At 51.5% G+C, this 25,197-nt stretch overlaps 1 protein-coding gene across 1 annotated transcript in view; it reads right to left on the reverse strand.

The window, feature by feature from the left end:
• Window positions 1–25,197, reverse strand: part of Ppp2r2c (protein phosphatase 2 regulatory subunit Bgamma) — an 83,692-nt gene that overhangs the window by 25,296 nt on the left and 33,199 nt on the right. Inside the window, exons 2-3 of the mRNA XM_028758237.1 lie at window positions 4,649–4,746; window positions 1,788–1,953 (exon numbers count right to left, since the gene is read on the reverse strand). Coding sequence (XP_028614070.1) covers window positions 1,788–1,953; window positions 4,649–4,746 — 264 coding nt within the window. The remainder of the gene's footprint in view (window positions 1–1,787; window positions 1,954–4,648; window positions 4,747–25,197) is intronic.

The raw sequence follows: 25,197 nt of genomic DNA on the forward strand, positions 1-25,197 counted from the left end.
GGCATGTATCATGGTGCCTTCCTGAGAAGAGGGTGGCCTTTCTGCCATTCCTAACTCAGTGGTACTTGCTACCCAGAAGCCAGCTCCAGGAGCCTCTCTCCCGTACTCCTCCCTTGGACGTCACAGGAGGAAGAATCAGTGCTGATAATCTTACGGCTCATCTTGGCTACGCCATAGACACTGTTCAAAACACACTGGCTCTTGTTATGAAGAATCCTTTAGAATTAATTAAAATTTAAATCCATAAGCAGATAGCCTGCCATCAGGAGATGGAGGGCCTCGTACAATTGGCTGAAGGCCCTGACAGAATGAAAGCCTACCCGCCGTGGGAAGAGGGGCTTCTGCCAGCAGACACCCTCCAGGCTTGAGCTGTGCACTTCTGGCCTCACAATCACATGGGCCAGACTCATAGCTCCTCTCCATCTCCACCTTTCCCTCTCTCCTCTCTCTGTCTCTCCCCCACATGCCTGGCTTCCCCAGAGGACCCTCCGATAACATCCGCAGTCAACCAACAACGCTGTGAACATGGAAAGGAGCTAGAGAGAAAACTGCTTTCAAATGGGGGCTTCAATAGGGGTGCAGCCTTCTGTGAAGACAGGGTAGAAACGGTCTGTAAAGCTGGCCTAGACATTCTATGGGGGTAAAGGGTAGATAGCCCCCATGGTTGGCTTCTTTCCAGAATGGCAGCAAGTGACTTTTAAAGACATGTGTGCATGTGTGGGTACATGCACACACTCATGCATACACACACGCACAGGCTTAGCATCATCTTCACAAGCTCCTAGACCCACATGACTATCCATCCACCCACACACACAGGATAAAGACCCCAGAGTACAGGTATGCTGAGCTGAGTCCAGCCAGATAGATCCTGTCCTTTCGAAGGCTGGCAGAGACACGCACAGTTAGAATGACAGGTGTCCAGTCACAGTAGGGTCAGGAAGAGGTAGACACCAGGGCAGACTTCATGTGGCAATATCCAGAGGATGGAGAAGGGATTAGAAGGGAAGTGATATGTAAGTGACTGTGAGAACAAGCGGGTGGCAAAGACTGAGTCACTCTCAGGAAGCCTTGTAGCCCCCTCAGCGGTGGGACTTCCTCAGGGAAGGCACAGGCGACACCATCATCCCAAACTCCCTCAGGCTCACAGAGCACTGACTGTTCTCAGAGCACTGGGTGGATATCCTATCTACAAACACAGAAGGGAGCTGTGTCGACCCCTGGGTAGTGTGGAAGCTGAGGCTAAGGAAAGCAAGACCATATGCCCCAGTTCACAAAGCTGGCCCGGACCCAAGTCTGCCCCACCAGACTCCTGGCCCTGGCTCATGGGCTCGGAAGAGAAGAAGGAATAAAGGGCAAGTGTGGGAACTGCATGGCTGCTCCAGGCCAGCAGAAGCTGCGAAGCCTAGACCCAATACCTTGGGGTAGCAGGCAGAACTGGCATGTGGCAATAGTTTTCTCGAATCACACAGTATGTTCTAAAGCAGAGAGACAAAGGTCAGCTGTCTGTCTGTTTGCTACATCATTGAGGATAGCCCCAAATTGGATGACTTGTGATTCTGACTAAGAGTTCAGTTTGTATCTGCTGGGCCCTGGTTTCTGCCCCTGGTCCCTGGTGTTTCAAGTATTCGACCTCATCTCCACCTTGGAGCTATCCATGAGCATTGTATCTACAACGGTGGGAGATCTGTGATCAGCCAGTGAAAACTGAAGAGTAGTCTGGCTGTTACTAAAACCACAGAGAAACCTGGAAGTGAGTCAGGACAGCCACACCCACAGGGCCTCACCATTGGTCGACAGCAGTGAGTGTGCGGCGTTCTGCTGTGGAAGCCATTTGATCTTGTTGATTTTCTCCTCTATCTCCAGGCTCTTCAGGTAGTCAAACTCTGGCTCGTGGCTCTGGAAGGTGCTGTACACATCGTACTCACCCTGGCTGTGAGGTGCATTCTTACTCTGCAGAGAAACCCAAAGGCAGACTGAGCCACCGAGTGCCCAGGGAAGAGGGAGGCAGACATGACAAGGGGATGAACATGTCTTGTAATACGTGTACCATCAGCATCAGCAGAGGAAACTACTGATGCAAGTGTATGTGTGTGTGTGTGTGCATGTGTGTGTAGGTGTGTGCAAGTGTGTATGTTTCACAGGAGTGTGTGTGTGCAGGCCTTTATACAGGGAGGGTGTGGGTATATGCAGGAGTATGTGTGTGTAAGCAGTGGGTATGAAAGTGTGTGTGTGTGTGTGCGTGTGTGTACAGGGAGGGTGTGGGTATGTGCAGGGGTATATGTATCCAAGCAGTAGGTGGGAGGTTGGAAACTGTGTGTGTGTCTGTGTGTGTGTGTGTCTGTGTTTGTGTGTGTGCATGCTGGCACGCACATCCAGGGATGTGTATACACAGTTGTGTGCAGGTGTGTGTGTGCAAGTGTGTATGTGTACAGGGGTATAAATGTGTGCAGGAGTGTATGCATGTGTACATAGGTGTGTGTATACAGGATGAATGTATGTGCTGGAGTGTATGCATGGTGCACAGGGGGTATGTAGGTGTGTGCCCAGAGATCTGTGTGTGTGGACGAGGGTTTATAGGTATATATGCAGGTGTGTATGCATGCGTGTGAACATTTACACACAAGGGACCACCTCAGGTATCATCCTCAGAAACACTGTTCACTCTCTTTGAGGCAGGGCTTCTCCTTGTCCTGGACCTCACCAATTAGGCTAGCAAGCCTCACAGATCTGTCTGTCTCCACCTTCCCCAAACATGGGATGACAGGGACTTGTATTTTTACGTGAGTTCTGGAGAATTCAACTTAGGTCCTCATACTCATGAGGCCATGGATCCCCCATGTGTCCACAAAGCGGCCACCATTCACCCCGCTGAGGTCAGATGCCAGTGCCAAGGCTATATCTATCCTCAGTCATCAGGTCTTAACCCCACTTCCCACTTCCCACAGGGGCTCCCACCCCAGTTTGGGCAGCAGAGTTCCTTCCCCCTCTTGGTGAAGACCTCCAAGCACTGAGTGCTGGACCTGCCATAAATACTGGAGACTGCTTTCCTAGCAGACAAGTCAAGTTTCTATGACAACACGAGATCACAGCTGGGAACGAGTGAAGACGGCAGGCCAAGCACAGCTTCGGGTTTTCTGCTCGTTTTGAAAGTGTCTATTTTTAGGTCTCCGTCTCTGTCTTGCGTTAGGATCTATTTGAAAATCCTTCCACGTTTTCGCCTCCTCTTCCCATGAGCACTAGTTGTGGAAAAGGTCAGCGGGACCAGAGGGAGAGACACAGACTAAAGGAGAAAAAGCCAGGACCTCTGAGCTCAGTTCTCTTTGCAGCGGGCAGAATGATGGCTGCCTCTGGTGTGCCCGGGTGGGCCAGTTTGGTCTTGTGACACCTGTGTGCATCAGGCTCTCCCTGGCCTGCCCTTGGTGAGCTATTTTAAGCCCTCTGTGCTGCTGTTCTTCAGCTGTCAGATGTCACGCAGCTCTCTGCGTAATGGGGTGACGATGAGGGGTCTGTATGAGCTAATGCAGCCAAGGGACCGCCCTCTGGAGGGGTGAGGGCAGCTTCAGCTCCTCCCTGCCCTGCCCTGTCTCCCTTGAGCCTCTTCTTTCTTCATTCCTTGGTTCCTCATTCTCAACACATTCAGTGATAGAGAGGCCCCTTGCTGGGGTGACAGATCACAGCATGTTTCCATGGGGCTTGCTGCTGATTGGTCTGTCTGTAAATGGGTGTGCATCTGTACCCTCAGGGACCAGCAAGAAAGAGAAAAGAAAGAGAAAACAAGGAAACTGTATGGAACATAGAATGCTCAGCTTGGTGTCTGCATAAAGTGGATTCTCAGAGCATAGGTGAAGGGGCTAGGACCACACAGTTCTTCAGGGTTTCAAAAATGACTTCTTGGGTGGATGGTCTCTGGTTGTTCTTGTATTCAGAATTCTGCTGCATAGCAACAGGGGAGGGCAGAAGAGCAGATTAAGACTGGTTTGAAGCCAGGTGTGGATGCCACATGCCCTTAATCCCAGCATTCCAGAGGCAGAGGCAGGTGGATCCCTGAGTCGAGGTCAGCCTGGTCTAGAGAGAGGTTCCAGGACAGCCAGGGCTACACAGAGAAACCCTGTCTTGAAAAACAAAACAAAACAAAACAAAACAAAACAAAACACAACAAACAAAACAGACTGGGGAAGCCTGAGCAAAACCTGCCAGGCCAGCGAGAACTGGATGGGTTGGGGTGGGGGAGTCCTGTCTCCTTCCCCGACAGCATCCACAGGCCGTACAGGTAGGGAAGGTTCTGCTGAGAGCTTGTTGGTTTGTCTGGGACCGCAGCATGTCAGCGAATGATCAGCTCATTTCTTTTGAGTGGGGGCCTCAGCACATAGCTTTGGGAGCTGTCCCAGTCCACTTGCCAGGCCCATGCCCAAATCCCTTTCCCTCTGGCCCCAGGGACCCTGTGACAGAAGGCAGTCAGTAACAGAATTCTAACTGGGCACCTAGGCAAGGCGGGCCAGAAGTCCCGCTCCAAGTATGGCCTGCATCCTGCCAGGCCACATCCACCTCAGCCCACCCTCACCCTCAACTCCACCACCCCCACCCCCACCTCTAGCCATCTGCCCATCCTCTTCCTGCCTCCCTTGTGACCCCTCCACACACATACCTCTGGTTCCCGCTGGAAGATAACCACCCGGCCACCCTTGTCACCTGTGGCGAGCAGTTCCCCAGTGTGGTTGAACTCGACAGTGGAGATGACGTCAGCTGGAGGAAGCAAGACAGAAGGCATCATTAGCTGGCTGCATCATCACACAGTGACATCCACACATTGCTAGACTCAGGAGACCCCACACCCTGGGGGCCCCTGGAGCAGGAGCACGGAGCATGCTGTGGGTGCCCACCCTCCCGCAGGAACGTGTGACTCTTCCCTTCTACACCCTGTCCCTCACACAGCAACAGGCAGGCTTGACCTCCTTGCTCAGCAGGTCACTGGTACAACCTGACACTCAGGGGACAGACTGAGGACAGGGTGGGGTCATGCTGAGGGCCTGGGGACTGTTGGGCATCAGGGAAGGGAGGCACCATTCCACAGGGCTGGATGCCATCAGGGCTTTCCACGGGTCAGGACAGTACAGCTTTGGAAGGGAGGCAAGGGAAGGCTACATCTATGGGGAACAGTAGGAACCAAGGCTCAAGTGACAGTGGCTTGCTGTAGTCTCTAACGTTCCCCTTCGGGGGAACTAAGGGCTAGGAATGAAGCCATGGAAGCCACTGTGCAGGGACAGATGACGAGTAGGTGCAAGGCTGGGGACCACAAAGGCTAACAGACTATCTGCAAACTGGGGACAGAAGGTGGGTGGCATTGCAAGCCACCTGGGTGTGCCTTGTCTTCCCTTCTTGAATTAGGCCCTATGTTCACTCCTTATACCTATGGCAGGAAAAAGCAGCCACTCCCTTGCCAGGACAGTACCTGGTAGGGGTTGGGGTGAACTCCCAGCCCCTTCTTAGAGTCTCACCTCCAGGCAGGCCTCTGGGATTTCTCCCAAGCTCTACTCTAGATGGCTGAGCTCAACTTAACACCCAAAGGCTTTCCTCATGGGGGGTCACCCCAGTAACTGGAATGTCTGACCCACCTGTGTAGGCAGGTGTCTGGAGAGAGCCCACAGCACTAGACTCAGACACTAGTGTCAGTATCTGGGAAAGAAGGCAACCCCCAATCTCCTCAGGCTCTATGAGCCACAGTGAAGGCTGGTCTGAACATTCCAGGTGGCCAGCCATAGGGCGAGGCCACTCATGGGAAGGACAGCACCAGGCCTGGCAAGAGAGCTTCTCCTTCTAGACAAAGCCAGCATTCACCAGCCCTAAACCTGAGGATGTCCTACCACAGGATTTACTGGAATCCCAAGATGATTTTTATTTTTAATTTAGACATATTCCTAATATTGAAAAAGTGGAAGTATTGCTGTGAAAACATATTTCCAATACATTCTGAAGCACAGAAAGCTCTAGAACATCAACTCATATGCCCAAGCAGCAACTATTGGCGGGGCAACAGAGACTCTACCCCTGTAAATGAGATTCCTGGTGATTCTTCACCTTTTTGACCTAGGCTCTGTCAGAACCAAAATCTTTGACCCCCAACTATGGTAATAGGAATATCTGTTAAACAGGTCATCAGGGCACCAGTCGTCCATGGGCCCCAGTAGATCACAAGCAGGCCTCCATGACTATCCTGTCTTTATTCCACTCTTCAGATAGTCACCAGAGAGATGCCCTTGAACCATGTTCTCTCTCCTCATGCCACAACTGCCAGCAGTCTCCACAGCTGATTTCCTTCTCTGGGTATTAGCAGTAGCAGATAGCCTTTCCCTGTCCCAACAGCCATTCCTCGGTTCAACCTCCACGACACCCAACCCCAGTGCTATTACCTGTCATTCAAAGGACAGCCTAGGCCCCTCCCAAATGCTCATCTACATCACCGAGGCTCATCACAGGCTGCAAGGAGTCCATAGAGAGAGCCCAACAACACTGTGGCTAACATCATGACACGTCACTTCCTGCCCAAGGCTTCTAACAGCTTTGCACTTCACATTCAGAGCAGTCTGTAACTGTGCACACCAGGACCCCAGACTTTCCCTTCTCCTGCCCCTGTCCCTTCTCTGGAACTCACATGTCCCCCACTTGGATGGTAACCCTTTCACCTGTTCTGGACTCTGGGCAGGGCCCTGGAATTTGCTTGGGCCTGTGGGACAACAACTGGCAAGCTGTAAGCAGGACCAACAAGAGACTAATACCTCAGCTCTATCCTGTGGCCTCTGCTTTTGCCAGCAGAGGGACCTGCCCAGGCTAGTCCACCAGTCCTCACAGAGGCAGGGGCAACAGAGCTGCTAGCCAAGCCTAACCTGCAGCATGCCACCGACAAGTCTAAACTCGGCCCTTTGCAGATGTGTGACTAAAGCTTGCCAGTGATGGATACCTGCCAGGCTGGCCCTATCCTAGTCGACCCTGCCATCATTCCATGTCTGACCCAGTATCTCCTCCTCGTCCTAGCTGATGTCAGCATCCAGCCTGGACCTTGGGCCTGAGTGTTCTCCCTTGATATCAGTACAACACAGTCTAGAGATTTTCTTCTCATCTTGGACATGGGCAGCCTGTAGCGGGTAGCCTGCTCGGTGGACCAGTGTGGCCGCCTTGTTGAACCTTTTACCAGCATCTTCACCCCATTCCATAGCAGCCTGTTCCCCCTTCCCCTGGCCTGGGCTGTATCTCCGTTCCTTATCTGTATTCCGTAGATGTAATACATACTTCAAAGCCGCAATGGTGTCTGTGTCTGGTACAGTGCATCTAAACAACACAAACCTTTTATTTATCAAAAACTTTTCTTTGGGGTGCTAGGTATAAGACCCAGGCTATTACAGCCCATCATTGAGCTGTACCCCCAGCTCCAATGCATGCCTCCAGAGGCAGTCCCTGACTTGCACTGGGCCTCTGAGCTGTAATAAAAGTCAGCTGTGGTAGCAACAAATTGGGGCATAGATACAGGATGATAACGAGACACACCGTATCCTTTATGCTTAGATAGAGGGAACCAGACAAGTGCCTGCTACACACACACACACACTAAGTTGTCCTGACCACCGAGCCCATCCCTCCATGCAGCACCTGCCCTGGTCCAGGAACACATGAGCTGACCTCAAACCTATAGTACTAGGCTTCCAGATGAAACACTGCCTCTTGCTGTTTCACTTTAAAACTCCCTAAGGGGAAAAAAACAGAATATAAAATTGTATATAAAATGTCTTAATTATATAGACCAGTGATCACAGCCTTGTTAAATAAGCAAACAGGCTGAGGTGGGGGGTTGGAATTCTGTTAACAGGAAGCTGTTAACAATGCTTTATGCAGGATGGTTGAAACAAAATAAATTTCCCTTTCTACTTTTGTAGATGTTCTGTGATGCAGCTACATTATTTTAATAACTTTATTAGGATGTAATCAATACATCAAAAGCAGCATATTTAATGTAGACAGTTTGATGAGTTTAGGTGTATGCATAACACTCGTTATTTTTATGATGGGAAAAATAATGCAATTAAATTAAAATGCTGACATAACCTCACTATCCAGGGCAATCGAGGCCCACCGAGGCTGGGCGGTTACCACAGTAACAGACACTAATGTCTGTGGCAATTTACAATTTGTATGTCATTTTCATGTCCACTGCTTCCTGGGAGCCACAGAAGCCCCCCTGGGGGAGAGATGACTTCCAGTTGGTGGTGGGAGGATGGGGCTCCCTCCACAAACAAAGGCTTGGGAGCTCTCCTTGGACCAGTTGTTAGAAGTTTAGGTTAGCATCTTGGCTCTGGCCACTCAGCTGTGTGGCATCACAACTGTTCTGGCTCCTCATCTGTGGCAAGTCTATCATGTGCAATCTTTCTGGGAACAGAGGACAGAGAGGCAACTGGAGTGGAAGGACCAGGAAAGGAGAGCTAACCAGGGCAAAACAAAATCTACTTAGTAGAGAACCACAGTCTTCAGCCATGCCTGCCCCTAGCTTCTAGAAAGTACAGTGGTACTTAAAAGTATAGGTCATGGGTCTATGACTCAACCCCTCCAGCCCTGTTCTGGATACCAGTGCAGAGCTACTTCTACCATAAAGATCCTTCTACCAAGGCCAGGGCCCTGCCAATCTCTCCAATCAAGGGCTACATGGGGGTCACACCTAATGTCTTTACGGCATAGGCCCCAGGGGTTCATCTGAGGCAAAGCTACCTCAGAGAGACAGGAGTCACTATCCACCAATGTCAACCTAAGTCATTAGGCAGCTAGCCCCTCTGCAGAGGAAGGTCGCCTCTTCTAGTAGAACTGAGACACCTCCTGTCCCAGTACCACCTCCTTCAGGAAGTGCTTCTGGAATGCCTGCCTTACCCCATACCAGCAAACTTATCTTTCCTCTAGCTGTGGGCTCAGGTCCAATGTGTGCTCCTTATAAGTAAGGCCTAAGCGCTTCTTCCCTGGTGGTCTACATCCACATTTTCTCCAGTCTTCACCGTGAAGAGGGGCAGGGTCTTCCACCAATCCCATCCACTTGTCCTGGGAGCCCTCTGTCTCCACATCACGATGATCTAGCCCAGAAACCCTTATTGGAGTGGGGCTCTCATGGCGACAACAGCAGGATCTAAACCCATGACCAAATAATAAAACCAAAACCAAGCTATCTGTGCCACTGGAGGAGAACCAAACACCAGGAGGCCTGTGGGTCAGCAAAAGTAGGAATGCTTAAGGGGGTGAGTCTCCTCACTCAAGACAGCCACAGGGGGAGGGGTGGTGGGAGGGGCCCTAGGCTCTTCTGCAGAGCTGGCAGGCATTCCAGGAAGGTGAGCAGGGACAACGGACAAGGGGCCACTGGCTACCATCTCGAGCCAGCCCAGTGTGTGCTTGTCTACCTGGGACACCTGAGAAGTGAGAGGTGTTACCTCTGGTGGCCATGTAATGACAGGCTGTTGCACACCACAGGCAAAGATGAGCAAAGACAGTTGGATTGCATGCCCTAAAAAGATGACAGAGGCTTGGACCTCAGCCCTGCAAGCAGGAGACCACTCTGCAGTAGGGTTTTTGTAGGTGGTCAGATAAAGACGTCAAGCTGCAGGCAGGAGGGGCTGTAAGCACAAGGACCTGACATGAAAGTGGAGCAGGATCCAGGGGTGGACATACACACACACACACACACACACACACACACACACACACACAAACATGCGCGCAGGGAAAGGACCATGTAATGAGAAGCAGCAAGCAGACCCCAGTCTATAACCTAAAGACTACCACCAACACCAGAGCTAGGAAAGGGTCAGGCTGAGTCTATCCTGGGCCTGTAGCGGGAGCACCAGGGCCACCCTGCTGACACCTGGATCTCAGACTTCCTTGTGTCTGTAGGATATACATTTGAGGTACCAGCCCTAGGATCTCAGCACATTCAGGCTGTGGCAAGGCCATGCAACCATGAGCCCTGAAAGATGTAGGCATCACCATCTGTGCCGAGGCTGCCCTTCCACATCATGCCCTGTGGAGCTGAGATGCCTGCTGAGGTTCATCACGGTGAGGACAGCCCAGCCTCGGCTACATCCGTACCTCACTGAGCCCAGACAACACAAGGACAAAAGGAGCAACTGTCATCCTTGCCTGGCCACCATATATCTAAAGTTCAGAAACAACTCAGATGTCTGGGGCTGAGTATGATGATGCACACCTTTAAAACCCAACACTTTATAGGCAAAGGCAGGCAGATCTCTGTGAGTTCAAGGCCAGTCTGGTCTACATAGTAAATTCCAGGACAGCAGAGAGCTATGCAGAAAGACACATCTCAAACAAAAGCAAAACGAAAACACAAAACAAAAGATGTCTTTGAACTAGGAAGTTCCGGAGGCTCCAGAAAGTCTAGGTGGACCCTTGCAGATGTGAGCTGATCAGGTCCTAGGGAGACTCCTTCCCTGTCTGATCACTAGGAACAGCACACTAGGCATCAGGGCTCAGAGCAGAGGCTTGGGCAAGCCCAGCCCAGTCCTTCTGATATTTAATCAGCATCCTGGGGTCCAGGCTGCTGCTGAATGGGTAAGTATGAGAGGACAGAAGAGCCAGGCCTCACAGGAGAAGAAGAGAGCAGGCACACGACATGCAGGAAGCGAGGAGAGCTGGAGAAGGCAGAGCCAGCAGAAAAAGCTACAGGAGTCGGGGTCTGGAGGGACAAAGAGTAGAAGGTTAGGGCTCTAATAGAAAGAACATCGAGATTGGAGAAGGTGAAGCTGAGGATGTGCCTCATGGCTTCTGAACCTCAGGCCAGAAGGGGTCACAGTCAGCTTCAAACCCTCCCCAATCTAGCATCTGCACACGCTGAATCTTCTGAACAACTTTGAAAATGTTCAGATGATGAACCACTATCCCCGCCACCCCTACTGGTCAGATGGAGAAACTCAGGCAAAGAGGAAAATTCACTTGTCAAAAACTACTTGGCTACTGGGTGCAAAGCTGAGACTTTATCCCAGGCAAGCTGTGTCCAGAGTCCTTGAATTTGACACCACAACTCCTACCCCAGGCCTAGTGCTTCTTAAGCTTAAAGGGGTCAGAGGCAAGAATCTGGGGGTTAATAAAGGAAAATGCTGGAGTAGGGGCCCTCAGACTGCTCAAAAAGATGCTTCCTAGGCATGAGAGGCCCAGGCCTGACCCCAGAAGATCTCAGATCCAAGTCAGCTGGGGATTTGACCCACATGGGCTTCAGGATGGCACAGAGGTATCCCAGGGTCATCATGTATGTGTGCCAGCTACACAGATAACAAGGGAACACACAGAGAGAAGCAGACGCAGCATACAGCGGGGAAACCCATAGGCCACTACTGGCTGCTGGACAAAGAGCTGTGCCTCGCAAGCAAGTATTCTGTTAGACAGCTCTATGGAAACCTTGCAGAGCACTAGGAAAGGAATCCATGACAAAGACAGGCATCTGTGTCCACATCCCACAATGGCCAGAGAAGGCAAAGTGCCTACAGCTAGGGAGTGGTCCATCTTCCTTCCCATCTTCCCTAGCCTGGACTCTTCCCCACTGGAGGCCCCTCCCTCATGGTGGGACCCTGGCCTTAGAAAAGGGTTTAGAAGCATGTTTAGAGTCTTGTTCTGAGTTCAGCGTCTTCTAAGCTAGCACATGACATGCCTAATTCAAAACTCACCATTTCCAAGTGTGCCTAACCCTCTGTGGATTCCATGTGCTTGGAAGCCAACAGTGCCTTCTAACCCATAGTTCTATCCCCCAGCAATAAAGTGCCAGACCCCGGCAGCATCCTAGTCTGTCTTCCCCAGTCAAGCAGCCACAGATATGTCCCACCTGTCCCTGTGGGATCTGTCCACTGTCATTCTACATAAACAGCGTCTCATGATGTGCAAGGTCTGTGAGGGCCACGCACACTGCACTCATTGGCACCCACTTGCCTTTCAGGCCTGTGACACTCCATGACACCAAGATGGTTTTAAGACAGGTTCCTTGCTCATCAAGCAGAAACCCAGGCCCCAGAATAGAAGCTCAGAGTGCACCTCTAAAATCCCCCATCCCTTGACCAGGGTGGGGGCTGCTGAGGGAGCCAGTATGCAGCCAGAAGACCCAACCTCTCCCTCCCCACCCCATGGCATGTCTGCTGGCCAGACTGACTGAAGAGCAGATGGGCCTGGAAGGCAGACGGGCAGCTGTGGGTTTGCCTGTGGTCAGCACCATGTGGTTGAGCCCAGGCCAGGCTGGATGGTGCTCAAAGAAGGAAGACACCCAGCTCTGTCTCTAGCCTGATGGCCAGGTGGCCTGAGGCCAGTCTCTGGCCTCCAGACAGATCAGGGTGAAGGAGATGGAGAGACGAACCCCCACTTACTGCCTGTTTCTCTGAACTTTAGGCTTCAGAAGGGCTCCCATGGTACCCAGCTTCTCTACTAAGGAAGGTTCTAGAGTCCGGCCTGACCCGGTAGGCCTGATAAGGCCCAGAATCTGTAACCCTGTGGGCTGAGATCTGAGAGGTCCTGGCAGGTGAGGGAGTCTGAGCACATGCTTCTTGGCAACTTACAGTCTCTGATACTCAGCTTTCCAGGCTCTTACATGGTTATAACACATGTAAGGATTAAACGAGACAGCAGAGGCAGGATTGCACAGCCAAAACCATTGTCAGATGCAAATAGCACATCGTCACCATTGTCACTATGCCGGCTAGTTGTATGTCAGCCTGACACGTGTTAGAGTTACCTGAAAGAAGGTAATCTCAACTGAGAAAATGCTTCTATAAGATCCAACTAGAGGGCATTTTCTAAATTACTGGTTGATGGAGGAGGGCCCAGCCCATTGTAGGTGGGGCCAGCCCAGATGGTGGTCCTGGGTTATAAGAAAGCAGGCTGAGCAGTAAGCAACACCCCTCCGTGGCTCCTGCATCAGCTCCAGGTTCCAGCCCTGCTTGAGTTCCTGTCCTGACTTCCTCTAGTGATGGACTGCAATGTAGAAATAGAAGCTAAATAAACCCTTCCCTCCCCAACTTGCTTTGGTCAAGGTGTTTCATCACAGCGATAGGAACCTTAACTAAGACAACCACAGCAGCAGCAGCAGCACCACCACCACCACCACCGTCATTCTGGGTATAAACTCAACTACCTGGCCACCGTGATAAAGACACATGAATAACAGACATACAGACAGAGATGATATAAGACGTGGCATTCTACAAGCCGGGCGGTGGTGGCGCACGCCTTTAATCCCAGCACTTGGGAGGCAGAGGCAGGCGGATCTCTGAGTTTGAGCCCAGCCTGCTCTACAGAGTGAGTTCCAGGACAGCCAGGGTTACACAGAGAAACCCTGTCTCGAAAACAAAACAAAACAAAACAAAACAAAACAAAACAAAACAAAACAAAACAAAACAAAACAAAACAAAACAAAAAGACGTGGCGTTCTGCTAAGGACCTGAGTTTGAGTAACTTGGCCCCGTTGTATGATTTCTTCAGAGTCTCAGTTACTCCGTTTGTAAAGTGATGACAATGGTTGTCCAGAATGAGAACACTGCCCTGCACTGTGTGAGAGGAGGGGCAAGCTGCCGGACATTGATTTGGACTGACCGCTCAGATATCTGATGCTAGCTGGCTGGGGCTGGCTGGGGCTGGCTGGGGCTGGCTGGGGCTGGCTGAGGCTGGCTGGGGCTGGCTAGGGCTGGCTGGGGCTGGCTGAGGCTGGCTGGGGCTGGCTAGGGCTGGCTGGCTGGGGCCAGCTTCAGCCCTCCTAGCACCTGGGGTCCCAGGGGCCTGCACTCCCTCTCAGGCTGCAGCTGTCAGGCAGGAAGTGGGGACCATGCCGATCTGGCACCATCAGGTCTCATCCCATCAATGTGTCCACCAGACCTTCCCAAGGCCTGTCTGGTCCAGGGTGGGTCAGGCACTCAGATGTGGAGTCCCTGGGCAGACTCTCTGAGCAGGGTGCTGAGATCATAATTGGCAGACCCAGCCCATCTCTTCTATGTACCTCTCCTGCCTCAGCTCTGGTTCAGGCCATGGTCAATGCCATGCTATCCCGACCTTCCCTAAAGCCTTCTGTGGATCCCCGTTGCCTATGGAGTGCAGCCTCCACCCTCTCGTCTCCTCTCACACAGTTAGCTCTGCCCTTTAGCCAGCAGGTGTTTCTCAGCGCTCTGAAAGAGACAGGCCTCTACTGCTCACCCACTAAGCAGCTACTGCTCACCTACTAAGTGCCAGACCTTAGGCCTCACACCAAGGATTCGGAAGAGTGCCATTTGTATCTGACAAGGGGAGATCGGTCCTTACACACTGTAAGCACTCACATGGCACAGAATAATGCTGGCTTCTGCCCAGTTCCTCCTCCTCCATCACTGATACCCTGTGGGGTCTCCCGCCCAGGTCCCTGATGACATACTGGGCTGCCAGATTGCAACAGGGCAGTGGCTTTGGAGGGGTCCCTCACCTGGACACCAGAGGGCCTTACACAGATGCATAATACAATATGAGTTAAACCACCCCCAGCAACAGGGGGGTTGTGAGGAGCTGTCTTCCATGTGGGGAATTACAGCTTCCATGAGTCCAATTTGACCATGAGTCCAGTCGACCCAGGAGCAGATGGCTGCTCACACCTGCTCACCAACAGGGCCAGTACCCTCAACACCTCCATGCAAGCAGGTCCCCAAGCCCATCACCATAACATGGTCTTGCACCTCCAGAGAGCTAAATCACAGCACTGGGCTCCTCAAAGCCTCATCTGTGTGGCTTGCAGCCTGGAGCTCCAAGCATGACCTTTAAAACAGATTCTAAGCCACTGTGGTTTCACAAAGTTGTCTTTAAAAAAATTCCTGAAACAATACAGGCCTGAAATAACTAGCATAGCCCACCCAGAACAGTGAGCCACACTGGTGGTCCACATTGGTAGGACCCATGGTCAGGCTCTGGCTGGCTGTGCCAGAGTCAACTGCTCTGCTCAGTGCAGAAAGACCTGAGGTGCTGTTTCCAGTTCTGTGAGGTTGTGATAACACATGGAAGGATCTGGAGCTCCACGGGGGTGGCGTTTGCTGCTCTCAGTCCTGCCAGCAGCTTGAGAGGGGACTGGGAAAGCCACTGTTGCTGGGCTGAAGGTCCTGGTGAAGGATACAGATCTGTCCACACCTGTCTGGTCTCTCACTACCTTGCTGATGCTCTTCCTACTCTCCTCCCTATGTCGCTGGATCAAATTCGCTCTTGTTCACGCCGCAGGGAAAGCATGAGAGTCTGGCAGCTGCTGTTCTTGACGCTTGCTGCCAGCGTCCCCCATGTCCTCACCTGCAGACCGGACGAAGCACTGCCGCTCTTTCTGCATTCCTGGATTTTCAGCAGCCATGCAGCATCGTGCTTTTGCATGGATCGGGTGTGAACAACCATGAGGTGGTGCTATTTCCCGGAAGTGAGTGTCCATCTTCACTGAGGGATCAGGAGGCAGATAGCTGCCATGGAGGAAGACATGAGGCCTGGGAACACCTAACCATGGATCGGGGTGGGGGGGCTTCCTGGAGGAGGAGGCAGGGGAGGAGGAGGCAGGGGAGGAGGAGGCATGAATTTGAATCCTATCAACCCACTGGAGCAGGTAGAGAGCCACAGAGGGCTATGCATGTGTGCAACTAATCCAGAGGGACCCAGGACCTGGAGTACCAGCATCTTGCAAGGACCCAAATGACCATCAGGAAAGCTTACCCCACCTTCAACTAGGCAGCCTAGCTCTAGGTCCCGCTAGTAGGCAGCTGGCAGAGCCAGGAGGCAGGAGGGGCCTCTCAGTTAATTAGAACAACCAAGCAGCCAAGCACTTCAATTATGGTGCCTGGCAGGATGGTGCCTCCCATGCAGGTGAAGATTAAGCCCACCAGGCTGGCACTCTCTGGGCAATTAAGCACAGGCCAGCCGAGAGCAGCTTCCTAACTAAGGTGGGTGGGGCGCTCCGAGCCGCAGATGGAAGCCTGCTCAGAAACTGTTCAGAGGCAAAAGTCACAGAGCTGTTTCCTCAGGCTCTGTCTGCTGCTTCCCAAGAGTCTTGTTTGATTGAACAAATAACTCTCAGGTGTCCTCTCTGTGTCCATGAGTGGAGGCGAAGGGGAACCTTGGTGACAGCGAGGCTGCAGTAGTGTCCCCAGGTTAGAGGGATGTCCTGACAAGGGCACTACTATCTTTACCCAGGGAACATCCTTTGCCCTGGACTGGATGCTGCATCTCAGAGTATGAGAACGTGAGCTCTCCCTGGCGACAAAGGATGCCTGCCAGGAGGGCTGGGGCTGCTTCTGACCCTGCCAGTCATGGTGTATCCACAAGTATGGACACTTTGAGTTCCTGTGCTCGGGCAGTATGTGTGCCATCAGTTGTGACACACCTGGGAAGCACGCTCAGTCTCCTGAGTGCTCGGAGGGACAGTCATAAGTGGCCTAAAGAGAGAGTGTTCTTATCCTGTAGGCAAATCAGAAGCACCCCAAGGCCTGCCAGGAAATGAAGGACTCTGAGATCTGCAGCTCTGGAGACAGTGGACAGCAGGAATCTCTAACTCACACTTCTGAGAAGGATTCCTCTTGAGGTAGGGGCATGTGAGGGAATCATACCCTGTAACTAACAAAGGTGAAAGGTACAGAAAGCCAGGTGGAGCCAGTCCCAAGTAGCCAGGATAAAAATGAAATCACTCTGTAAAGACCTAATAAAAATTAAGTGAACACAGTCAAGAGGTGCTGATGACTCGGGTTTGACCAGAAAAAGGCTCCACCGGAACCTCAGCCTTGCACAAGAAAGATGTCTGTGGCCAAGGATTGCTATGCCAAAGTACCTTACATAATCCTTTGTCTTTAGATGGATAGAAATCTGGGGTGAGGAAATAACCACCTAGGCTGAGGCCAACCAATATGGTACCTTTAAACCTGCCCGCCTCAACCCCACTGCAGATGTCACCATCCCCAGGGCAATGCTCGGCTCTTCTCTGATGTTAACTAGCAGAGGACCTTTCTGAGTGTGTTAAGGTGCCACACCAGAGTCTGGTCTGGCGTGGGCAGCCAGGCTGAGCAGGAGTCCCATCTGAGCTTTGTGTCTGCTTTGAGCAGGCAGAGGAATGCCAACCATAGCTAGGACTCCCACTCTGCTTGTATCAGAGTGTGCAAGCCCCTGCCCTTTCCAGATCCCATCCGCCTCATCAGGACAATAACGAAAGATGCTCGCAAGCTAAGGATGCTCGCAAGATACTACAGAGGCCTGCTGGAAGGGTTGAAAAAGGAGCCAGGTAAGGTAGGTGCTAAGAGGAGCATGGGTACCAACCAAGAGTGAGAGCTGAGGGTTCTGATACCATGTTCCTGGCCTGTGGCAGACTGTGTGTGGGAGGTCGCCTCTGTCCAAACCTTGAATTCCTGAAGTCAGTTGTATAGCAACCGTTGTTACATAAGCATCATCATTATATAGATGAGAAAATCAAGCCAGAAGTTAAAGGGACTCCCCAAATTCACAGAGCCCCTGAGCACATGCCTGGGTCAGCTCTCCTCTCCTCCCACCGCTGTCCACTCTGGTGAATAAATGCATGAATACATGAATGGGGGTTGCCCCTGAACAAATATCACAGGGGGCCCAGCCTTCCTTCAACCCCAAAGCAAGAGGATCCCCGACTTAATTATGAGGAAGGAAGCCACAGGCAGCCCCATGCTGAGCCTCATCTCCAGTGCTTTCATTACAGTTTACAGCTTCCTGGGCCCATTAGCACATCCCCAGGTTCCCCTGGAGTGATTGGCTGGGGGAGGGGCCAAGCCTGTTCTTCCCACCCCAGCGTTGGGAAGGAGTCCAGGAAGCAGCTACCTTCAATCCAGACACTGATGTAACTAATATCCCAAGTACCTCATCCGCAAACACAAATTAGTGTCACCCTGGTGATCACAGAGAGAAGGATGGCACACACAGAACTGGAGCCAGGAGCAAATATGGCTGTAGATGACAAGATGAGAGGCGTGGGCCGAGCTCATGAATGCTGCCAGCATGGCGACCTAGCTGCTGACTTATAGACAGGGCTGTGCTGTGTTCCAGCAGGAGCACTTTGAGCTTCCTTTATCTATTATTGGCTGCTGTTGTTCATCTGCTATCATCTATTATTGAGATGACAGATATACAGGCAATAGTTAACCACAGGATGAAGCCCAGATGTCTTCAGCCCTTGGGTGCAGCGCTATAGGCTGTAGGGCCTCTGAGGAACAAGAGTGCACTCACTCTGGACAGTTACAGGCTTTCTCAGTCTCCTACATGTTCATCAAATGACCCCTCCCAACCCACCCCTTGCTGGTCCTGGAAAAAAGTGGCCTAACACCAGCCACAGAGGGCAATGGTGCCCACTAGAGAGGTGACCATTTGCACATTTTCTGGATTAGAAGAACAAAATGCTAATTCCTTGCATCTCTGTCCAAAACAGAAGATGAAATCATATCTTTCAGTGACAAGTCTGCCTGCTGAGCCCCAGAATGTGTGTGTGTGTGTGTGTGTGTGTGTGTGTGTGTGTGTGTGTGTGTGACTTCATTTGAAAGTGGTCTTTGCAGATGTAACTGAGCAGAGAACCATCTAAAGAGTTCGTCCTGGGTCACCCCAGTGGATCTTAAGGCATGCAATGACTGTCCTACAGGAGACACAGACCGTAGAGGAGCAGGAGGTGATGGGAAAACAGAGGATCACAGACACAAGTCAAGGGATACTGGCAGCCTCACACAGCGTTCTCTGTAGAACCAGAGAGAAGATTTTGTTTTAAGTCACCCAGTGAACAGTGACATTACTATAGGTAATTGAGAATTGCTCACTAGAGGCACAGGAACAGGGACAGTGCCAGGATAGGGCAAGCCAGAACAGAGAGCCTTCATCCTGCAAGCCCCCAGAGGACATGGAACCTGACACTTTAATGTCAAATAGACAAGTGCATCAAAGATCCCTCCAGTTATTCTGAAGTGAGTGAGAAAGGATGCTTCCTTAAGGGTGTACAGCATCAGCATCCTTCAGAGCTACATCGTGTATGCGCTGGGCCACTAGCCACTGCTGGACACTAAACCTGGCATTCAAACTGGAGACGATCTGCTTCCCAAGTATTGGGATTACGATTATGAACCACCATGCCCGCTGTACTGCTAAATCTTCCATTCCACGTGTTGTCCTAGTGCTTGGCACTTTAGTACAGGATGCTGGAAACTGATAAGCCCGTATCGGGAATATAAATTAAATGCTATGCGATTTCAAATTAGTTCACATACACATGTATAAAATTCAAATGAAAGGGACTCAGAAAAGGTTGCTGACATCTAAAAAGACATGACCAATTTCTTCTTGCTGTTTCCCTAGTGGAGGCTGGGCCAGCCTATACCAGCTTCTTCACACTGACCACCCTCCATTACTGCCCTTTGCTGATTGAATCGAAAGGGAGCCACATCCTTCTACAGACAGCCAATCATAAGGTTTCCCAGAGATCTGAACCAATCACATTTCTCACCTAGGAATCTGGCCGTGAGGTGTAGGAACCAGACAGGGAGTGTCTCCCTGGAGAACCAAAAAATAACATTGTCACTGGAAAGAAACAGGGTGACACAGGAGTGTTGCAGCCAAGACTGACCACTGGCTAGAGACTGGCTCTGAGTGGCTTACTCAGGGAGACTAGGTGAGAAGATTCAGGACAAACACCATAGATAGAGCAGGATGGACACAATAGGGGGCCAGGTCTCTGGCCTCCATGAGCATACTGCTTCCCCACACTGAGCCCCTCATCCCCCAAGCCCTCACTGTCCTGGTTCCCTTCCTAAAATCCCGTCCACCCATCTGCCTTTTGTCTGTTTAATGAAAGGTCTCTTCTTACTCCCACCCAACGCCACCCAATGCCTTGCCTGAGGTGCTGGTTTACTGAAAATTCTTGGGAAATACAAGCCAGGGACCAGGCCAGTGTCAGGTCTACAGGATAATCCCATGGATACCCTCAATCTCTCAGGCCAACCAAGCAGGGAGGCCGCACCCACCCTGAAGCAGATTCCAGTGGGTCCGTGGAGCCCCCAGGCCAAGCCCTCCCTGAACACAGAGCTAACGAGGCTCACACTGAGCTGTAATTACACGGGCTCACAGGCGCTCAGGGCCCAGGCAGGCACGCATGCTTGTTCACTCACGGCCTAATGAGGCATCCCGTGTTCTACAAAGCTTTACCTCATGATTTAATTACCCCTCTGCTCTGGCTCTGCCCTTATCACCCACTACTCGGGGAGCAGACTCCCCATGCCTGACGGGTAGCAGGGCGAGGGGTGATCTCGCTATGGTCTAGATGGCCGGCTGGGATGGCGGGGGTGTCTAGGCCCCAGCTAGTGAGGGATGGATGGGCTTTGGTCTCAGATTTATGGAGTTGGTAAAGTGTAAGAAAGATACTGGGAGCGGGGCTGTGGGTGGAGAGACACAGAGAGCCATCCCTGGTAGCAGAGCCCATGTAGGTAAAGGGGAGGAAGCTGGGTGTGGATCGAGTGTGATGCCGGTCTGTAAAAGCCACTCTGGATCGTCTGCTATGTGGAATAAGCACAGTTGAGTACACGGAAGTGAGAACTGAACAGAACCAGTGAGCCACAGCTCCATCTCATCCGAGCAAGGGAGAGAACCCCATCCCTTCAGAAGCATCAAGCCATCCTGAAGCCCTTCACAAACTGAACCTATTTCATGTTTGCTACTCTTGCAATGATATCAGAGAGGGTGAGCAGCATGCCTACAGCCACACAGCCAGGAAGGGGTGTGATCAGGCCTCCAGCCCCAGCCTGCTCATCGCTCCCTGCTGCAATTCTGGTCCCTAAGCCCACGAGGCGAGCTTTGGAGTGCTGGTGTAATTGCTGGAGCTAATGGCAGAATGCAGAGTGACCACACCTGCTGTCCCTCCTTCAGTGCCCATGTGACTGAAGTGTTCACTGAAGTTCGATGCGGCTCGCATGTGTCCCCCAAAAGGTTCTGTGTTAAAAACTGAATCCCCAGACTCACGGTTAATGGCATTTGGAGGTGTGACAGCTAGTCTTCACTGTCACTTCTGAACATGTCTGGGAGGGTGTTTCCAGGCAGGTTTAACTCTGGAGGGAACACCTATCCTGTTGTTAGAGCAAGCAACACATCCCATGGGTTGGGGTCCTGGACTGGGTATAAAGGAGAAAGCAAGCGGGCACCAGCATTCGCCTCTCTGCTTCCTGACTGGATAAAATGTGACTACCTCGGGCTTCTGCTGCCAAGCTTTCCCCACCAAGATGGACCGGACGGAGAGCTCAGATAAACCCAATCTCCCTGAAGTGGCTTCCTGTCAGGTGTTTGGTCACAGCAAGAGAAAACTACTGAACGCAGAAGAGGAGACCTCGACAGTGGGGTCCTCATGGTGGTTTCAGTAGGTCTACAAGATAAAGAGTCTGGTAGTGACAGTGGCTTTGGCCACCACGGTCCCTCCTCCAGGGGGAGGAGAGAAGATGAGACTGAATATTTTTCTATGTAGTTGAAATTGGAGTATTGTACGGAAGGCTGACAATCCATTCCACTGTGCTGCTCCCCTCCCCAACACACAATACTTCTGGTGCACAGTACCCCTGATGCAGAGTACCCTTGAGGTACTGTTCCACTGGAGCAGGTATCACTTTACAAGGAAAATGAGGAGGTTCTGGAAGATGAGGCTATCTGCCTGCCCAGATACTGACATGTCCTGATCCACAGCTGGTACTGCCTCATGCCATCTGTGTCATGTGAGGGCATGTCACATACTGAGGCTAGAGCCAGCAAGTGCAGAGAACTACTAGCCTCAGGCTTCTGGGCCCTGCCACTCATGTCCTGACTCCTCTTAGGAAATGGCAGCTTCCTCCTTAAAGCCTGTACCAGAAATAGGGAGTAAGAACTGCTGTGGGCAGCACTTGTGTGTTCCCCAGGTTCCTCACCTTAAATATTCCTAGCACACTACTGGTGCCTCATACACACTCATCTCAGCCGGGGATTCTATGTGCCAGGTATGTGTGTGTAATGAGTGTGAGAGTGTGTTCCTGGAGTGATCATCAGAGTTCTCCCTTCTGCCTCTCAGTCTGCATGAATACTACTATATTCCAAGACCTCTGTCTATCTCTCTCAGGCTGGGGCACCTGCACTTTAATATATGGATATCCCAACTGTCCTATTGTGGACAGACAGACATGCTAAGGACCTAGGAAGTAAGCTGTCCATACTATGACTAACATGAGGACTTCTAGCTTGCCCCTCAGGCTGGCGAGCAGAGACAACAATCTCCTCAGCCCACCATGTCCATCTATGCCCCTTCTCTGGTCCTTATATCCTCCCATGCGTTCTTGGTTATGATCAGGACCAGAATGCTTCTGGAGCTCCACAGGAAGTCAAGACAATGTCACCTACCAGTGGCCAAGTGCAGATGAAAATGGCCCAGATCTGTACAGTAATGAGCTGGAGACTGATGCAGATCATAAGTCTGTGTGTGTGTGTGTGTGTGTGTGTGTTTGTGTGTATACCAAGTTCCCCAAAAACAGCAACAACATGGTAATAAGGGTAAGCATCTCTGGTTCTACCTCCTTTGTTCATAACCTGAGTGGGGAGACAGCATTTCCCAGAATTCCCAGCAGACCCTGCTGAGGAAGTGGGGATAAGAAAGGGGAAGCAGGTAAGGCTAGGAGGGCAGATAGCCTAGCTGCTTTGGTGATACAGGCCGTAGGCACCCTGTGGCTGGATATCACAATGCCTAAGGCCATGACTTCTAGTTCCATGCCTTTGGGCTTAGAAATCTTCCACTGAGCTGGTGACTGAGGGACCTGTGTGTCACTTCCTTGTGCTGACAGTGTTCTGGCCTTCCCCAAGGAACTATCTTCTTGCCCAATGCTAAGACTGAGAGAGGCTCCCAGAGTCCCAAGGGACAGCCACTGGTATGTTTCCAGGGCCAGCATGCCTAGCCCAGCTCCCTCTGGATGCTACTGCTCTGGTTCTTAGTAAACATGTTCCCCTACTGAGGCCCACAGAGGCTCTGGGGACCCATGTCTAGGACCACACCCTACAGCCACTGGTCCAATGCCTCCTGCTGAGCAAACAAGACACCAGCACCCTCTCTGATCAGGGCCCAGCAGGGTCTGACCCAGGACGAGCAGGGATACTAAGAACACCCCAGACACTCCACCCTCGTGAAGCATTTACCAGGGTGGGGTCTGTCTAAGTTATCTTGCTAACAAGCTGTGTATATGAGGCTGAATTCATGCCTCCTCCAATCCAGGGATCCTGGAATTCACAGGCCAAGTTTAGCTCAAGAACCGAGAGTGCTTTTTAAAAGGGTCGTAGAACAGCAAAACAGAAAAGTACGCAAAAGGGATGCCAGCTCTTCAAGTCTCCTGGCCCTTAACAGACAGACACAGATAGATTCGCTGCCCAGGACAAGCCTCAGCCTGCAGCTGGGAGACCAGAGTCAGCTGTAACCTCAGGAAGATCTGCACATAACCACCCTGTGCTGTGGCAGGGGACAGCAAGCACAGTGTCTCAACACTGCAGTTGGTTCTGGGCTCTCTCTGAGCTTGGGTGGGCCAATCCCTGCCACTGCTTAACTAACAGATACATTGCTTCAACCTCTGTCTCTGTGGCCACGCAGCCTCTCGTCCCTGTCCTCTCTGCCCTCCCCTCCTTTCCTGAGTCCACTGTAGCCCCCTTCTAACTAGTGATATCAATAGGAAGCCATCGGAAAGAAAGTCCCATTCTCAGGCTCTGGGGGACAGGAGTTTGGAGATTGTGGTACAAACACTAGTCTGAACCCCTGTTTTCTGTCTCCTTTACAGGATTGTGCTCTCAGGATGTGGACACCTCTCTCAATTCTCTTGGCTCTTTCCTCTCCTTCCATCCACACACAAAAATACACTCTCCAAATGACAGGTGGGCAAGACTTCCCAAGGACACGCTGTGGGACAACCGGCAGGCTGGCATGCAGCCATGGCAAACGACTCGGCTCCTGCCAAGCCCCAGTGCTGCCAATGCTCCTTACACCACGCCGTCCCAGTGGCGATGAAGGCAGGAATAAGGTCTCTGCTGTGTGTGGCACACCAGCATCCCTGCCTGCTGTGGGGCCAGCTGCCAGCAGATTACAGGGCTAGCTAGGGTTCAGAGAAGGGACTCAGAGCCTGTGTGTAACTTCTGGCTCCAAAGGGACACAGGCACTTTTTCTAAAGGACATCAACCTTGCCCCTGCCTCAGGGTCCAGACAGGTCCCCTCTGAGCTACCCTGCCTGTCTGCATCTGTCTGATCTGCTTAGATCTAGAAAGGGAAGTGCCATCCACAGGATCCTATGTGCTGAGGACACTCCTCTAGAACTTCATATGACCTGCTTGCAAGACACAGTGAAGAAAAGGATGGAACTGGTTCAATATATGTTCCAAAAGTACACACCAGGACAGTTTGAGGATGTCCTCAAAACTCATCAGCTAGAAACACAGTCCCCAGAGCAACAACACTGACAGGTGGGAGCCTCAGGATGACAGGGTCATCAGGCTCTGTCTTCAGAAACAGACGATGTCACTAGTTACTGGGACAGGGGGGTTGTTATAAAGCAAGACCTTCTCAATCATGCGCATGCTACCTTCTGCTGTGTTGGAACACAGAAAGCAGGGAAGCTCTCACTAAATGTAGCCCTCGAAGCTGGCCTCTGAGATATCTATGTACTCAGAACTGAGATCTTTATGTACTCAGTCTAAAGGGTTCTGTTAAAATACAGAAAATGGACTGAGACACTTGTGATGGTTAGCTTCAATTATCAACTTGACACAATTTAAAATAACCTGGAAAGACAGTCTCCGTAGGGATTGCCTACAATGAGTTGGCCTATGGACATGTCTGTGAGAGATTATTGTAATTATGTTAATTGATATGGGAAGGCCCACTGTGGGCAGCACCATTCCCTAAGCAGAGGATCCTGAACTACATAAGAGTGAGGAATCAAGCCAAGCATGAGCAAATAAGCAGGCATGCATTCATTTCTGTCTGCTCTCAACTATGCATGTGATTTGACTAGCTGTTTGAAGCTCTTGGGCCAGCCTTATGATCAAAAAACCTTCAAAAAGGTGGCAATGACTAGGAATCTAGTTGTGGCACAGTGGCTAATCCTGGAACTCATGAGAGGGCCAGACATTGAGTCTGTGCTGCTGAAACAGTCACAGGCTTTC

Source organism: Grammomys surdaster, unplaced genomic scaffold, assembly GCF_004785775.1.
Source record: "Grammomys surdaster isolate TR1022 unplaced genomic scaffold, NIH_TR_1.0 126187, whole genome shotgun sequence".
Classification (NCBI taxonomy): Eukaryota; Metazoa; Chordata; class Mammalia; order Rodentia; family Muridae; genus Grammomys; species Grammomys surdaster.